Source organism: Eptatretus burgeri, chromosome 16, assembly GCF_056783735.1.
Source record: "Eptatretus burgeri isolate ZD-2024b chromosome 16, Ebu_testis_v1, whole genome shotgun sequence".
Lineage (NCBI taxonomy): Eukaryota > Metazoa > Chordata > Myxini > Myxiniformes > Myxinidae > Eptatretus > Eptatretus burgeri.
Window position 1 is genome coordinate 4,736,632 of NC_140976.1, and position 18,555 is coordinate 4,755,186.

General features: G+C 43.0%; 1 protein-coding gene across 2 annotated transcripts in view; it reads left to right on the forward strand.

The window, feature by feature from the left end:
• Positions 1-16,757: 16,757 nt before the first annotated feature.
• Positions 16,758-18,555, forward strand: part of LOC147010363 (IgGFc-binding protein-like) — a 50,398-nt gene continuing 48,600 nt past the window's right edge. Inside the window, exon 1 of one of the 2 annotated variants that reach the window (XM_085858866.1) lies at positions 16,758-17,022. In XM_085858866.1, coding sequence (XP_085714992.1) covers positions 16,900-17,022 — 123 coding nt within the window. In that variant the 5' untranslated portion in view covers positions 16,758-16,899. The remainder of the gene's footprint in view (positions 17,023-18,555) is intronic. The other variant, XM_085858865.1, reaches the window with a different exon arrangement.

Genomic DNA, 18,555 nt, shown 5'->3' on the forward strand with positions numbered 1-18,555 from the left:
ATCAATGTCATTCCCGAGCATTGCTAGTGCATCCAGGATCTCATCATCACAAGACATAAATGCCTTGAAGCACGAGTCTTTGGTTCTGCCAGCAAATCTACCAGACATATCGGAACCTGTCAGAGCATGAAAACCTAACAATGCAGAAGCGCGCTTTGGTCTTAAGTTGTTGTATATGCTCCGCACAGAAATGTTCCTCTTCAGCCTGCCCTTTCCCGTAAGGAAGGTTGTGGACGTGGGTAAGTTTGGATACATGTAGACAAGCAACAAAAAGACGTCTGTGTCTGGGGAACTGACAACAAGTTCTGCTTCATTGAGAACAGTTAGAGCATGCAGTACAAGCAAAGTGTCTGCCTCTTCTTGGCCGTGAGTGAGGAGCGAGTCTGGGATATCAACATTGCCCTTGGTTTGTGTTCCTGAGGTCACAATAAGTTTTTTCAGTCTGTTGTTGGAGCTCTTGCTGTGACATACAACTTTGTCAGCCAAATACTCGGTCAGTTCTGCTTTGGTGCGGATATCTGATAAGTCCTTCAGGGAAATATTTTGGATGAAAGTGTTGTCTTTCACGTGGTAATTTGTTGACTTTCCCTTGGTCCTCTTTGTCCTCATCTGTTCCTTGAGCGATGTTTTGATGCACCGGTCGAACACCAATCTGACCTCCTCATATTGTGCTGCCATGTTACAGATTATCTGAAGAAAGGCATCTGCAAAGTCTTGGCATGTTTTCATTTGTTCCGTTTTGCTAACTGAATTTAGCACAGCAAAGCCATCAATAATGATCACTCGATGTGCTGACGATTCATCTGTTGGGTCAACATTTTTTTTTTCACTGCTGGGTCTGCCACCTACAAGGGTACTTGGATTGCTTGGTTATCAGATGGCTCACTTCCAGTTGCCTCATTTCTGTCAGCTTAAACCTGTTGTGTGTTACTGTCCAGCTTCTCAAGACGATGAAGTATTGATGCCTTAGCGTATGCCATCAGGAGGGATCCATCTGAAGCAAATAGTGATCGAGGCACCACACCAAACTCATAAGTTCCGATGCATTCCTTGAGATTCAGCTCTGGTCGACTTCTTGAAATAACAATGAACCGTTGCAACAATCCTCGCTCTTCTTTGATTTTGACCACCTTGTCTCCCATTCGGATTTCTGTCATTGCATTGGCACTTTTGAAGGTACCCAGTTTCTTTTTGGTCATTTTGTCCCACACAGAAAGTTTTCCTTCCGTTAGGCGTTCAGTGACAAAACCTTCAAACATCTGTTGCCCAATCTCATCACGCCGAAGGATGTGTCGTTGGTATCAGTTTCATTCATAACTGCTTGGGTGAGCAGGTTGTAGATCTCATCCACATCAGCGGATTCAAATGGGTTTCCATGCGCGTGAAATACTGCACTGAGTTTGACAGCATTTTTTGTTGTTCGGGAGAGCTTTCCCCCTGGGAGCTTATGGTGCTGTGTTCTCTTCACCTTGCTGCCAGTGAAGTACTTTTTCTCAAATTCATGTTGTAAGTTTGAGAGTTCAGGTGCAGTAAGAAAGTACTTGTCCAGTGACTTTTCATTCTGTGTGATTCCGACTATGCCTCCAATAACCTTGAGTTCACGATTCTCTTGTTCAATCCCATGGCCTGGGCCTATTGATATGAATCCAGTAACACCTTTGGTGATGCAGAAGTTCCCTTTCATGAACTCAGCCCAGATCTCAGGATGCTGCTTTTCTGTTTGTTGCATTGTAGAAATGTACAGTGGTAGAAGGCGTGCATAGTTTAAATGATCATGGGAAAAGAAGTACTTCATGAGTGATTCCAGAATCTGCATGTGCAGCAATAGGTCTCGGTGTCTGGTGGCTCGAACAAATTGGAGGATGGTCTCGAACTGCTTCATGTTAGTTTCCGATGAAACGCTGAATCTTGTTTGCAGTGCCTTCAGATTGTTTGATCTTTTGGAAGATGTCCCTGGATTCGAACATTTCGATTGTTTTTGTAACGGCATCACTGAGTTTGTGTCTGCTTCCCGAGTCTGTTTTGATGTCTTGCTGATAGGCTTCTCCCAAAAGAGTGGATGTTTCCTTCAAGAAAGCTTCTTCATCAGGCTGAAGTTGCAGGAACTTTCGGAAGTACAAACTGTACAAAGCAAGCAAGGTAATTGTATGAGCTTCCAGTGCTCGATACATGTGTTTTCCATTGAGTATTTGTGTTACGGTTGTAAATAAAGCATAGTTCAAAATCCACCGTTTTTTACTTCCTTTTTTTATTTTTTTTGTATACCTTCTCGAGGCTCGTATGAGAGCTAACACACAACGCACACCAAGGGGGGCATGAGGCAGGAGGGGAGGGAGTGGGAAGGACAAAATAGTGGGGAACAGAGACATTTGGAGATCTGTGGAAGGAAGAGGGATGGGATGGGGTACATGGAGAATAGAAGATGGACATTACAGGGACTTTCAGGAAGGAAAGTAGGGAATTTGAAGGAGGTGGGCTTGGGTGGATTATCGGGGGTGGAAAAGATTGAGGATTTGGATGGGGGATGATAAGAGGTGGTGGTGAACAGCTGTTTTGAAGGCCTGGAGGGAAGAATGGGAATAAATAGAGTGAGGGAGTTTATTCCAAAGGTGGGAAAAAAGAGGAATGAAAGAGTGAAGGAGAGCAGTGATTCGTGATTTTGGTAGTTTTACCAGAAGGGGGTTGTTGGTGGACCTTGAGCACCCTGCAGAAATGTGGTGGGAACAAATCGCAGAGAGAGCAGGGGGAGGGGGGGCGAGGCTGGAGAGGAGACGGTAGAAGACAGAAAGACCACCGACCAACCTGTGGTGATTGAGTTAGAGGCCCAAAGACTCAGCCTCATTGCGGGAGATGCCAATGATCCGAAATGCCTTGGTTTCCACAGCGTGAAGCCGAGAAAGGTGGGAGGCAGGAGCACCAGTCCAGAGGGGAGAGCAGTACTCCATCAGGCTGCAGACAAAAGCTTAGTAAGTGGTCAGGAGCTCAGTTGGGCAAAGGAAGGACCTTGCACGACGGAGGATTCCCAGTTGGCGACTGGCTTTGGAGGCAAGGTTTGAAATGTGGCTTTCCCAGGAAAGGTGATGGCAGATAGTGAGACCCAGAAGCTTGAAAGAAAGGACTTCTTCCAGAGGATTGTTGAGAAAGTGGATGGGGGGGTTTTCTAAATGGTTCTTTCGAAGAGACATAGTGAGAGTGTGAGATTTGTCAGGATTGAAAGACATGTTCCACGTGTTGGACTAGTTTGTGATTTTATCCAGATCTGCAGTGAGCGAAGAAGCTGCTGCTTGCCGGTCTGAGGGATGACCGATGGTACAGCAGAGGGTGGAGTCATCAGCAAAGAGATATAGAGGATTTTCCAGAGAGTTGGAGAGATCATTGATGAAAACCAGAAAAAGAACAGGGCCCAGAACGCTACCTTGAGGAACTCCAGTCTGGACAGGAAGGGAGAATGAAAGAGCTCCATTTTGGGCCACATGTTACTGCGACAGGAGAGGAAGTCTACGAGCCATGAGTGGAGATGGCCTTGGATACCATAGGAAGAGAGTTTGGTGAGCAGGGCAGAGTGCCAGACCGTGTCAAAAGCCCGTGATATGTCCAGGGATAACGCTCTGATTTCCTGTCTGGCATTGAGGACCTCCATCCATTGTTGGGAGAGCAGAAGCAGCATATTTAGGGTAGAGTGACCTGGTCTGAAACCAAATTGATGATCAGAAATCAAGCTGTTGGAGAAGAGGAAGGATTTGATGTCTGAATTTGTTAGATGAAGACTCTGCCATTTTGGTTAATCCAAGGTCTCTATGCTATGTTACGATGGGTTATGGTTGCTGTCGGTACGTGCAGCCTGCAAAAGAAGAAAATAATATGTTAGTACACCATAAAATGGACAAGTGGAACCTTAACATAAAGCGAAAAAACTGCTGCCGATGACTGGATCCGAACGTCAATTTTCCGGCCGCCATGTTGAAATAACAAGGCAGCCTCTGTCTCAAATTGGGCAAAATAAAAAGATTAGTCGTCAGGTGAAAGTTATTATTATATTCACCTCTACAAGTTCCAAGCCAAACTCATTCACAGTCATTATGGCATGATCGAACGATTAATTAATTAAGCACCTCCACATCCAAGCCTTTCCCGGAAAATCATCTACGCATTATCCTATCCTATCTGCAGCGAGACAGTTTTCCCGGAAGATTTTGCGGTGACAGCAAAACAAAATGGTTCGGGTCTTGTTGAGAGTGGTTCCAAGCAGTTCATGCTGAAAATTTTTTTTTAAACCACATTAAGTTAATTTTAGTGTCAAATTTAGGGCGTTTTGCTATGGTGGCGGCCATCTTGGATTTCAGGCCGTTAGAATGCTCAGAAAAAATGGCACCCTGATTTTTTTTTCATGTTTATAGCATCATCTAACAAAATCAAGTGAGTTTTTGCTTTTAACAAAAAAAAATACACGAATCCTTTTTTTTTCATGACAAATATGCCGACACGAGAACCCAAACGTGCTCGTCGGTGATTTGGTGCATCATGTGATTGACCGGTGGCGAATCGACCACCGAGAAACCGTGACTCAACAAGGTTCATGATCACGTGGTTTGTTTCTCTTGGAACGTCTCGTCATCAACAATGTACGGTCCTTCGGCACACTGAACCTTACAGTGGCGGATGGTGCACGATGACCCGATATCTCTCGGGCGAAGACCACACACGGCAAACTGCAACGTTTGACTGCAACTTTTGCCATGATTCTTTCACCTAGTGGACATGTATTGCAGTTGGAGTTCTTTTATCTGGCTAATGTTTATCAGCCCCCTCCACTCCCACAAAGGCATATAAATGCTAGGAAATGTAATATTAGCTTGGTGCAAATCATTGTGGATGTTTACCATCTCAGTGTTTTTGACACCGTGGCACCATGTCAAAATAAAGGTTCTCTGATGAATAGTACTTTTCGTTGTGGACAGTGAATTAATTGTTCTAAACAGATTGAGTAGTAGGATTTACACCGAGTCGGTTAAAACAAAATTCCCCAACACTTTGGTGCCGTGACTCGGATGTACTAAATCCCTGGAGGCAGTCCATGGACGGGACGGCGAACGTTTGAGCATGGTAAGTGGAGAGCGTTCGCCCTTTCCCTGGTGGCGGGCCTGTTCTTAGCGGGTAACGTACATCGACAAAGGAAAGTACATGTCATGGAATTTTTATTGATAGGCCTGAGGGGATCCTGCGGTTCGAGTTCGCTGCGGTTCGAGACTGCTTTAAGCCTGCCCGCTGAATAGAGATCAGGGATCTCTGTTTGGGGAGTTCGAGTCTTCGCCATACCTTGAGCGAATTCGGTACTCGGCTCACTGTGCTGTACTGGGTACAGCAAAGGGAGGGAGGTTGGAGTCCCACCTCCGCAAAGAGAGGGGTTCGAGTCCCAGCTCACTGTGTGATAAAGTGTGATTGTTATGTGATTGTGTGGATTGAGGTTATGTGGTTTGAACTAACAGTACTATATAGCTGCTTTATTACAGTGCTGACCAGCATTTGTTGTATTATCACTATATTGAAATGCATACTCTTTGGTATTTGTGACGTGGGGTTTGAAAGATGGGAAATGCTGTTGGAAAGAGTGATGAGATTGTGTATACCGAAGCAACCTGCCCCAAGCCATGGAGAGGGACATGCGCGAGATATATATGTTTGATAAATACGGACCTGATTCTATGAGAGACGTTGCAAATTGGTGCGTTTGGACTATGAACAGTAAATTGCCTTTCCCTGAGAATGGTACGTTTGATCGGGATTGTTTGAATCACCTGAGGAAAGTTCTGGAGGGAAATGAAGAGGATCACCGAGGAGCCAGAGGAGTACTTAAAGAGGAGATAAGGAAAGCATGGAAAGAAGGGAGTGCAGACACAACGCAAAGAGAGGGCTCCTCTTGGTGACAGGGTCGGAGTGCAGACCCGATCCAGAAAGGCCACGTTGGAGGCTGTGAAGGAGGGAAATAAAGAGGCACTGTTAGGTACATTCCCATTGTGAGATTACCCGGGGGCCAGAGGCGTGCAAGCAATATATCGAACAGCATCATGCTGAGACAGAGGCTAAACTGAGTAACGACCCAGGTAAATGGCAAGGTAAACGAGCAAGGAGAATGGGTAAGTGGGAAATAGATAAGTGTTATGAATGTTTGTTGAGTTACCTGTTTAGATTTCTGTTTGTTCATTGTACTCACTGGAAGTATGCTTGCTGTGAGGCTGTTGCTTTGTATTGTGTGGAGGTGTTACGGATTTGCATACACACTGATTTGCATACACACTGATTTGCATTGATCCGCATGTGGTGCTGAGTGAGTGTCGAAATGGAATGTGTGCGAGTCCAATAGATTTCACTGGAATAAAACGTGCTCTATTGTGTATTGTGACCTGTGAAGTTTATGGGAATGCATGAGTACGGAAAATGGAGATAGAGATTGGTCGTCACCGTAAACCGTGAAGACTTTGGACAAGGTGAAGTGCACGCACTGATTACAGAGGAAAAACGATGATGACTGACACCGCACGCGCCGCTGATTCACAGTGCGGGGCGGATGTCGTTGAGAGTGTTTTGGGACCGGATTGAGAGTGTGTGTGTGTGAATTCAATCTGAATTGGAAGCGATTGAGAGCTCGATAAGGAACTGTAGATGACTGTACGATGTCATACATGAATGTTAAAGTTAATAAATGACATTGGTTGATGGATGTTAAAGACAAATTCCTGCCAAAACTACTGCTGGGAAGGCAATGGCAAACAACCCAGTGTAACCCTTTGATCGATTCAGGCAGGCAAAATTCATTGCATACTGGCTGCCTGGTGAAACACACAGCGGTTGCAGGCCTTATAAGAAGAAAAAACAAGGTCACGAATTTCCCTGAACTGGCCAAAACGACATTCCAATCCTTTAAACCGGAATGTTTGTGCTTTACCAGCAGAGAAGGATAAATGTGTGTTCCCTCCCTTGGATAGACGCTGAAGAAAGTGTCGAAGTTTTATTTAAAAGCCATAGGGATTTTGGATAAATTGGGAAATAACAATTGTGAATGTGGAATATATTCCGAAAGTGGAGTCCATTTAGGAGGCTCGCTATCGCCGGCATTATGGAAAAAAAATTCCTCTATTTGTCAAATAAATTCATGAATCGTTTGATTTGATTTTAAAAGAAAACATTTTTATTGTCACAATGATAGACCATAAAGCTGTTCAAGCGAGATTGGATGAATAATGTACTCAAAAAGTGGAGTTTGAGAAGCACCAGCTGAGTGAGGTGCAGGGCACAGCAACACCAAACAAACTGGAGAAACTATTGCAAGACACGCGAGCCAACCGAGTCGCGATAAAGGGGGGTTGGCGGCTACTGTGTCGAAATGCGCATGCCATTGGCAATGACGTGAGGGAAATGATTCCAAAATTCGATTTGATTCGTACTTAAAATGTGATTTGTAAAGTAGTTGTGTATGATTTGGTACCTTGGGATGAATGAGGATTTATTTAACCTCCCATCAGCACTTCGGTAGAGAGTGATCAATAAATTATCCCTCGGATGGACGTTAAACTGGGCGTGCTGTCTTCATTAGTCTGTGAATGTTATGTCGATGGCTCTTCGTCTGAGTTCTCCATAGACAAGTGCGGACTGGCTGTCTGGTCCCCCACAACAGTGATATTTGGGAAAAGATGGGAAAGGTTCTACCGAGATAGCTACATGTGTGGACGGAGTGTTTTGAGGTGCAATTTAAATGTTATTCGCCTGATGACTCAACTTTGACAAATGATTTGACAATTTTTGTACACCTGTTTAAAAACAGACGTTTAAACTATTTATTACCTTCACATTCTGCGAAAGGTTATGTATTGGTCGCTGTGTATTTATTTATTTATTTATTTATTTATTTATTTGTGAATATGTGTGTGTGTGTTTGTTTGTTATTCGCATAACTCAGAAAGTATTAAACCAGATCGCTTGAAATTTGGTTGGATGATGGGTTATTATCCAAGGAACATTTGATTAGATTTTGGGAGCGATCGGGTCACGGAAAGGTCAAATTCGTATTTTTACCATAGCGCGGTCAATTTTGATCTAATTGGCATGCAACCGATGCCAAAATGTTCAGAATTCATTGCCCAATCCTGTGATGGGCGACATGACACAATTACGTCATTACCCTTGTTAGCAGTTGGGGGTCAAAGGTCAGTGGGGTCACGACCTTTCAAAATATGCGGTTTTTGTCATAACACGGTCAAATCAAAACCGATTTGCATGAAACCAACACCAAAATGTTCACTGTTCTGTTCCCACCACTCTCATGCCAAGAACAAAAAAGTAGCGGAGGCGAAGGTATGCGCTCTACCGAGTGCCCATTCTAGTTTGCTTTGATAAAGGAATGGATTTGTATTTAAAAGGTCAGAGGATGTGATTAGATGGCTAGTGAATGTGAGGTGGTTATATTGCAGCATGTTGCTGTTTTGGTAATGAGAGACATGGATAAGATGGACAATGTCAGAGATTTAAAATGTTGATGGAATTCTGAATAGTGATGAGAGAGATTGGTTAAACATTATTTTTTCCGAGATATTTCAGCTCCATTGACCATGAAAGAAATGGATGATCATTACAATGATGAACATATTAGCATTTGGTATAAATAAACTGTTTGGAGAAATTTTGTATTTCTTAACCATACAGTTCAAGTTTTGTTCCCAAATGTGCCAAAAGGACGCTCTGTAGCCAAAGTGTGGTCTGTAGCTCGATGTCAGGATGGCTGAGGGGCGTGGAACTCCTATGGGGGAGTGCAGAGCTGAGAGCCTGAGAAAGACTTCCAAAAGAATCACCCTGTCACTAACATAATAGCCAAGCTACTCTTGTTTAATTACTCCTGTGAATTAATGTAAGAATGTGCAACCTCGCTTTGAATTATTTTGGGAATCTATTTTGTGAATTATAATAACCGAGCACACCACTGTGTTTTGTACACACCTAGCAACAGCACACCAATGTGCTTTTATTTGTGTTGTTGTGATGATGTTTGCATGTGATATAAATCAGAAAAGTGATTTTCACACAACTTTTTCCCGGGTCGGTTGTCAAATACATAAACATGAAGAACAGTTGGTAACTAGTGGAGGTTGTGTGTTAATTACTTTCAGACTAAGCTCATTTAAATAAAAGAGAAAAGGAACTCATTGAGAACGAACTGTCATGTTTCTTTTGATTATAATTAATATCAACTTTTGTTTTGAGATTACAAATTGAGAAACCTTTTATCATATAAGTCTCATTATCCTAATTTAAATGTATTGGGGTCTTCAAGTGACAGAGTAATGATTGGTTATTATTAAGGTCACAGTAAGGTTATTGATAACTTGTATTCATTGATTAATATATTGTCAATCACTGTACCTATGGACCTTGTTGATCTGTTAATTGAGGATAGGGAAAAGTTACTGAGAATTGAATCAAGATAATATTTTTGCGGTTGCGGAAATTCGCAAAGCATCATACAGGTTCCCCGCAGATCAGTTATTTCGATAAGTATGTGTTTCAGGTTAGAATCCCCACCGATGTGTAAAGGGCTGTGAATCTTTGAGGTAGCCATTATTCTTTTTCTGTCTTTTATTTCAAAACATCGCAACGCCATCATCTACAACACGAACAGACAACAGCAACCGTCATCCTCCAACAAACAACGCCACCTCCGCACCAACCGTTATTATGCGCCCCGGCGAACAGCCGTGGCGCGAGCCAATTACCATATTTGGATCACAGGATGGCTTTCCCGAAACAAACCAGTGACGTCAAACATGGGGTTCCCAGCGAGGCTTTAGAGGGGTGAGAGGTCAGAGGTGAAGAGTGGGTGGAGCCCAGGCCTCGGGTGAGAGTTCAAGGGGCGGCTCGCCCAGGCCAATAAAAGGGCGGAGCTCAAGCGAGTTTGAGGTGGAAGCAGGAATCGCGGGCGAGGAGAGCCAGTTGGAAGTCATGCGTGTCGAAGTCGCCCGGCGAGACGCGCAGTCGTGCAGAAGCGGGGAGCCGGCACAGGAGGCGGAAGCAGGAATCGCAGGCGAGGAGAGCCAGTTGGAAGCCAGTGTGTGTGTCGAAGCGAGAGAAGGAGTGGTCGTCGCGGAGAAGCAGCCAGTCCGGCGAGTTCGTCGGAGTCCGGGCGAGGAGAGCCAGTCGGAAGCGCTTGGGACGACAGTCGACGGGACAGCAGCGGAGCTTGGTGGTCCGGGCGAATGGCCCTGAAGGCGGTCGAGCGACGTCGCTGAGGTGGTGGACGGGTCACCAAGAACATCAACTCTAAAATAGCAAGGACCTGTTCACTCCTCCGAAAGCATCGCTAGCCAGGCCCGACCAAAGGCCGCGCCGAGAGCCGGACCACCGAGGAGAACCAAGCAGCCGCTCAAGCCGCTCGCACAGCTGCTTAAGCCGGTTGGCCACTCAAGCGACTGGCGCGTTGCAACACGAGGGCCAGGAAGAGACACCACGGGTCGCAGACCCGAAGGCCTTCAAGCCGTCCCAGGGGCAGCCAGGTAACCTGTGCAGCCTCTCGCGAGCCTTCGGTCATCCAGGCTCCGGGTTTGAATAAAGGCTCACTGGCCTATTTCTTTTCTGGGTTTTTGTATGAAAGTCTGTTCTGTAGCGCCTTGTCTTTGTAAGTAGAAATGATGGTTAAGTGCATGCCTGTACATAATTGAATATACATCGGCTGTAGGCTTTTCTCGTGTCAAGTCCCCTTCCCCCATTGATTGCTTGTCTAAAAATAAATGCCCCATTGTTTGAATGTAAACCTGCTCATTGCGTCCATTCCTCCCATTGACGTCCAGGGCCTGTACGGGAAATTAGCAGGCTGTTAAAGCCAATAAAAGTGTTCATTTGGGCCGACGGACCTTGGTGATAACCGCTCAGGTCACGCACGGTGCGGGCACAGTAACGGCTCGCCCCGCTCAAGGTCCGTTGAGGTATAAATTCTCGGTACTTCTGTGTGCGTGGATAAATAGGTATATCGAGATTCGGCGATTAACCCTAAACCGCGTGGACAGAATATTGGCAATTTATGGTGCGTTAAGGAACCCGTCGCGGTTTCCGGAGTTGTCCGGAAGCTACGACTGCAATTCCGGTTTTTGGCGGACGCGTGACTGCGGTTGGGCCGTAAGCGGTCGTGCGTGGGCCGTCGAACCAGCGGGAACCGCAACAATATATTAAGTTGAGGTACTTGCATAATATTGAAGGAGAGTCTGCATAATTAAATTGATTGACAGATTGGTCAACATTACATATTAGGAATCATAAGTTAACTGCAAGGCAAAATCAAGATATGAGGGAAAGCAGCATGGTATTTACATAACCATAATGCAGAATGACTGGAAAAGTGGCTCGACCAACAGCAATTATGAAATCAATTAATGGAATTAGGAATTGTGCCATGTACTGTAACTGTATTGCTCTCACTGATTAGTAGCTGGTACTGACCTGACTGTCATTTTAGTAAAATGCCTCTACAATTTGTAGAAAGACAAACAAAAGGATAAACAAGAATGATGCTGAGTACGAAGACATGACGATGTTAAATGAATGTTAAATCGGTCAGAATATAAGAATTATATGATTGAAAAGAGTGCAATGATGCTACAAGCCAATTTAAATATTACCTGTGTTATCTGTCTTCTGATTAATTAGACAGGTGCGTGATTTTTGATTAAGTGGTACTTATTGTACATTTACTTAAGTAAGTTGAAGTATTTCAAACACTGACTTGACCATCTTTCATTAGTATGGAAGTGCTAAGTCAGCTGGAAATAAATAAATAAATAATGGCAGTTGCTCTGGAACTACTTGTGAATGAAACTGTGAATTGTTTAGCAGATATGAATGTTAAAAATGATTGCACATGTTAAAATGGTAACTGTGCAAAATCGAATCGCTTTGGATTCGGTACTTGAAAGAAGTAGCTAACTTTCAGAATTAGTGTACAGATGGTGGAATATTTTCCTTGACTAGAAGGGTTTTCTTTTTGAAGGATGGTGAAAATAATTATTGATTGCAAATTGGAACCCTGATAAAGACTGTTGCCCTTTCTACACGGAAATAGCAAATGAGATGAATGTTTTGAGTGTACATACAACTGAGATTTCTGTATATTTCAGCATGTCGGTTAGGTGTGAAAAAAATAATAAGGAAAGGGATAAAATATTGATATAACATATAATGCAAGTTGAATGCTTCTGTAAGAACCTTTTGTCAGTCTTGTTGAAATACATGAGCCCATGACGTTTACTGATTGATGTTTAAACGAGACTTAACCTTGATTTTGTTTGTTTCGGAGTGTTGAGAGCAGTTGAACCATGCCATGTACGATTTCGTCTAGTGAAGCTTTGAAAGAACTTCCACCGAAAGATTAGACGATGGGGAGAACCCAGATTTGGGTGATTGGGCATTCAACACGTGATCATGAAAATACCCCCTTCCTGAGGAGATAAGATGAGCAATGTGGTGAAAAAAAAGAAAAACCCACTGAAGAGAAGATTGGACAAGTCAAACCACAGCAAGGCAAAGTCTTTACATCGCCGTTGCAAATACATCATGAACTTGCTGTGGTTGCTTCAATGCACACGGCGAGTCATCCACATGGCGAGTCATCTGCAACATGTGTTCAATGGTGCGGGTGGGGCTCGTGCAGCCATCGCGGCTGCATCCAACGTGCACAGCTCACTTGGTGAATCTAACCTGATTGCACAAGCTGCTGCTATGAGACCCCAAACTCTGCTGGAGCTGGATCTCTGGGTCACCTCTAGAGTCCTTTTCGTCTCCTTCAACCCAGTGCCGGGCCCAAGCTTGTACCTGCCAAGATATACCTTCTCTGCAGCTCAAGGAGTGCCTCGACTGTGTTTCCCCTTGGGTGCTGCTCTATCTGCACCCTGACCTGCTTATCTTCTGATTTCGGGTAGCATGTCTTTTCGATTTGTGACACATGCTGATGAACAGGCCATGAATTAAATGGAAACACACTCACTAACCCGGCTGGGACACTATTGAAATGGTCGTCATCCAGCATTCTTCTGATATGAGCACTCGCTGCCATTGTTGATCGAACTTGTGTAACGGATATCTTTTCTCCTCCAGGAACGGGGTATGGTGATCATGTGTAATATAATTATTCAAATTTTCCTGATAAGGAAAAAAGGGGGGAATTGTGGGAGAAAATTATATTAATGTACTCTCAATTATAATTGTTGCTGGTGCTTTATAAATTTAATTTTTATGCCATAAGTCGAATTGGCTGTCGGTTATGTTTCCTTTTACCCAAGAGTCTTTTGACCTAAATGCTGATAAAAGGAATGTCTTGCTCTGGAACAAAGTGACCTGGTTGATAACACTGCAACTTTTGCCATGATTCTTTCATCCAGTGGACACGTATTGCAGTTGGAGTTCTTTTGCCTTATGCTTATCAGCCCCCTCCACTCCCACAAAAGCATAAAAATGCCAGGAAATGTAATCTTAGCTTAGTGCAAATCATTGTGAATGTTTACCATCTCAGTGTTTTGGACTCCGTGGTACCATGTCAAAATAAAGGTTCTCTGATCAATTGTACTTTTCGTTATGGACAGTGAATTAATTGTTCTAAACAGATTGAGTAGTAGGATTTACACCGAGTCGGTTAAAACAAAATTCCACAACACACTCCTCGCTCCCCCACCCCTCCTCGCTCCCCTCTCTCCTCGCTCCCCTCTTTCCCCTCTCTTCCCCCCTCCACCCCTCACTCTCCCTTCGCTCTCTCTCTCTTCCGTCTCCCCCCCCCCCAACCACTCAGTATTCCCGTCAGCAAATCGATGTGTGAGTTGATATTTTCTAGTGAATAAATAAAAATCCTCAACTCCAGAGGTACACCCTGAAAATGATACGAGTATGCCACATTATCAACTTGCCCCTCACCTGCTCCTCAATTCCGAAACGCTTCCAGTGCAACTGAAGGAGAGATTAAAGAGATGAGAGGATTCAGGACAATGGAGTGTAGACCAAAGTTGGGTTAATTGGGGTAGAAAACATCACTGGTCAGGATGGGGAATGATTTACTTGATGGTTTGGAAGGAGGAATTATGGGAATGAAATGCCTGAGGAAGAAGATGCATGGGAAAAAAGAGGGACATTTGACAATCAGCCTGTAGTTGGATTTGTTTTTGTTTTGTTTTTACCATTTTTACTATTTCGCCATTGATTCATTCATTGCAAAGCTCCAGTATTCATTTATTTTTGATTCATTTGTTCGTGAACACCTGAATGTGCACAAATGTACATATCATATGATACCAGGCAAACTAGAAACTAAGGAAATTAGAGACAGGTGGAGGCCATTCAGCCCATCATGCCTGCACCACATCAACACCACACTAATTTATCAGCACGAGATCCAAAGAAGAGAAATGCAAAAATATTTTTGCAAATTTTTAAAATACTAGTATGTGCCCATAAAAAAATAATAAAAAATAAATAAATATTCAAACCGCGAGCAACAAACAACAACCACACAGGCCGTTTCTTCGCTCTCGCGTGCCCATACGTGCGTGGCCCGGAGGTTCGCATATTATTCGCAGTTACAATTATTCGCAATTTAGTTTTAATACCCAATTATTCAATTAGCGCCAACGTATTTTACCTTTTTGCAATGTCGTGGCAAGGAAAAACAAAAAGAGAAGAGAAGAGAGAGAAAAAACATTTACTTCCTGGTTCGGAGCATACCAGCACTCTGATGTTACCGAAATGTATGCACCGTCTAATATGAAAACGATCATAACTTGGGGCATTGTGTTTATCTATAAATGCGCATAACTAATCGAGAAATCATTAGAATACACGAAGTCATCATTATCCAGAAGCCCGTACGTTGTAACCCGTAATGGGGAACGCGGCTGAGCTTCCCTTCCCCATCAGCCATGCCCACGCAACAACGTGTCTTGTCATTGGTTTGGTAAATAAATGGCCATAACTTGGGAACCACTTGTCCAATTAATATCAAACCTTAAAAAGGCACATCCTCAGGTCCCCAGCAATATATCTGGCAAGTTTCAATTAGATCGGACCAGCGGTTGTCGAGAAACAGTGGTCACACACACACACACACACACACACACACACACACACACACACACACACACACACACACACACACACACACACACACACACACACACACACACACACACACACACACACATTGCTGGAATTATAGATAGTGTTTTTTGTATTTTGTTTTTCCCCAGGGGAGGGAGCATGTGCTTGGGTAAAAAACACACACACCCCTTGGCAAGACCCCCACCAACAGCACTCCATACACATGCACACAATCACCCATCAATGCTCAAGCTACCAAAAAGTCCTGCCAACATCCCTATACCCCTCTATCCCCATAACTTCCAGGTACCTATCAATTCCAATTTAAACTTATCCACTGTTTCTGCTGCCAGTAACTTTCCAATGAGACCATTCCATGCATGAACTACTCTGAGTCAAAGTTCCCTGCTTTGCTACCATCTTAACTCTCCTCTTCTTTACTCTCAGGCTGTGGCCCCTGGTCCTATCACTGTCCACTCTGTTGAATAATTCATCTGCACTTATTTTATCTTTGCCTTTCATTATCTTAAACATCTCTATCATATCAACTCGTAACCGCCTCCTTTCTAGTGTATAAAGCCCCGTCTCCTTCAGGCCTGGAATCAATCTAGTAGCCCTGCGCTGAACCTTCTCAATGGCATCTATGTCCTTCCTGAGTTGTGGTGACCAAAACTGCACACACCATTCTAGATGTGGCCCTCACTAAATTCCTGTACAATGTTAACACCACCTCTTGATTTATAATTGACCCCCTCCTTATACAACCTAAAACCCTATTTGCTCTACCTACAGCTGCCTGGCGTTGTGCTGCCTGCTTACCTCCCGTATCTATTACCAACCCCAGATCCTTCTCCTGTGTGACACACTCCAAAATTACCCCTGACATCCTGTAATCTCTATTTTCATTGTTCTTTCCCATCCCCAACACCTTACACTTGCTCAGGTTAAATTACATCTGCCAATCTGCCCAATCCATACAAGTATCAATACTTTCCTGAACCTGATCACCACCCCCTCTGCTCTCGATCTTACCTCCAAGCTTTGTGTCATCTGCTAATTTGAAAAGCTTACTCTTTACCCCATTATCCAAATAATTGATAAAAATGATGAATAACTAGCGTGGAATTTATATTAGCCTCAAGCTAACTGAACGTTTCGTTTGTAATTAAATGACTCATCTATTCAAGGTAATGATGAGACAATTATAGTACTCAGAAAGGGAGTCACCTGAACATGCTACCCGTGATATCGTGTATGACACGCAACATGAGCTTTGGCTTTAGTGCTTGTGAATGTGCTTCAAGGTCCAAAAACAAACTTCTTGTCACTTGTCCTTGAAAAATGAATATTCTGATAAGAAAAGCTCACTTGTCATCACTTCTGGCATCAGTTAATGCATATCAGTTTTTCAGGGTTAATCGGTAAATAAATATGTTTGGGGATTCAAAGAAAAAGTTGCTCAATCAGATGTTTTGTGAGGCACACCCTCTCTTGACAACCGAGTTCACCCAGATAAAATATGTGGGTTATGCCCTTATGATTTTATGAAATGTGCTTTTCTGAATTTTTATCAACATACTTACAAACTTCAACATGTAATTAAAAATATTTCAATTAGATGGCCGAAGGGGAAGAGGAAGCAGTTGGTGTCTGATGTCAGGGTAGTAAAGGTGTGACATCTCTTGTATAAAAGAGACCAAACTCTGATAACCACAGCTGGCTTGTCCAGACACCACTACTTCGTCCCTCGTTTCGTTCTCACAAACTGCAGTGGGAATTGGAGTCATGGAGAGATCAGGGAGAAGCCTCGTTCTCCTTGTCATTGCAGTGCTGTGTTCTGGTCATCTGGTCCTTGGAAGCCATTTTCGTGGTGGGACCATCAGCTGGGAACACATTGGTGGAAACAAGGTTTGACATTTTTCTGAGTTTTGTTACTGAGTTAAAGTTCCGGTTTACTTTCATGTAAACTGTTGATCGAATCACTTCATCTCTCATGGTATAGTCACATTCGGAACTATAACGGCACCCGGTAGAGCGTGTACCTCTGCCAGGCTGTACAGTTTATGTTTTGGAACCCACTGATCGTCAGATATGGATCCGAACCTTAACCAAAATCGAATCCACTTATTCTTATCACCTATCCAACTCATCCACCAAGTTTTGTCATAATCCATCCATAACTTATTGAAATATCATGCTATATATCGTTTTTAGCCCTGTCTCAATTATGAAGAATCACTTTAAAAGTTAAAAAAAAATCTCGTATCCAGATCTTCACCAAAATCGAATTAATTTGTCATTGTCACACACCAAACCTGTCCACCAAGTTTCATCTGAATCCATTTACAACGTTTTGGGATACCGTACTGTATCTCTCTCTCTCTCTCTCTCTCTCTCTCTCTCTCTCTCTCTCTCTCTCTCTCTCTCTCTCTCTCTCTCTCTCTCTCTCTCTCTCTCTCTCTCTCTCTCTCTCTCTCTCTCTCTCTCTCTCTCTCTCTCTCTCTCGAAGAATCACTTACAAAATTAGTGGATCTTCACCATATATATATATATATATATATATGTATATATATATATATATATATATATATATATATATATATATGTATATATGTATATATATATATATGTATATATGTATATATATGTATATATATATATATATATATATATATATATATATATATATATATATATACACATATATATATATATACATATACATATGCACATACACATATTAATCGAATCAATTAGTCATTGTCACACTCCCAACCTGTTCAGATTTGGCCGAATTGGTCAACTACTCTTCATGAAGGACACCGTAAGATATTTTATGAACACCAACTAATGCTGGCAGATGAGACACCTCGTTCAATATCCATGCGAGGGACGATACAGGCATAAATGAATCACCTTACCTGTGAAACACTACGATAACAATGTATAGTTGTTTCGAGACTCAAAACCCAGGCTGTACACTTTTGAGATGAATATGCGTACTTCTTGAGCTAGACTGATAGAGCTAACATCACCTTTTGAAATTCATAAACAGTACCTGTCACATTTGTAACCTTCCTTGCTTCTTATATCTGTAAGCCAAAAGAGTGAGCAAAAATCATTTTCGCTTTGCTGAAAATTGCTCCGTGTTAGATTATTTGGTATTTAACCTCCATTTAAAATTAGTGAACTGAAATATTTTGAACTAGAAGGGCACTCAGTGGAGCGCATGCCTCTGCCACGTAATGCCTGATGCACGAGAACATAACCGGCACAATCAAGACATTTTTGAACAAGAAAAAGAGCAATCAGATTTTGCATACCCTCGCCAGGACTTGTTTTGTGTGGTGTGTTGTGTGGAGTTTGTGTACTCGTGTGTTACGTAATTAATGAGTCAAAATTAGAACTGCCACTTTATAAATGCTGGCAGTGATGACTGGT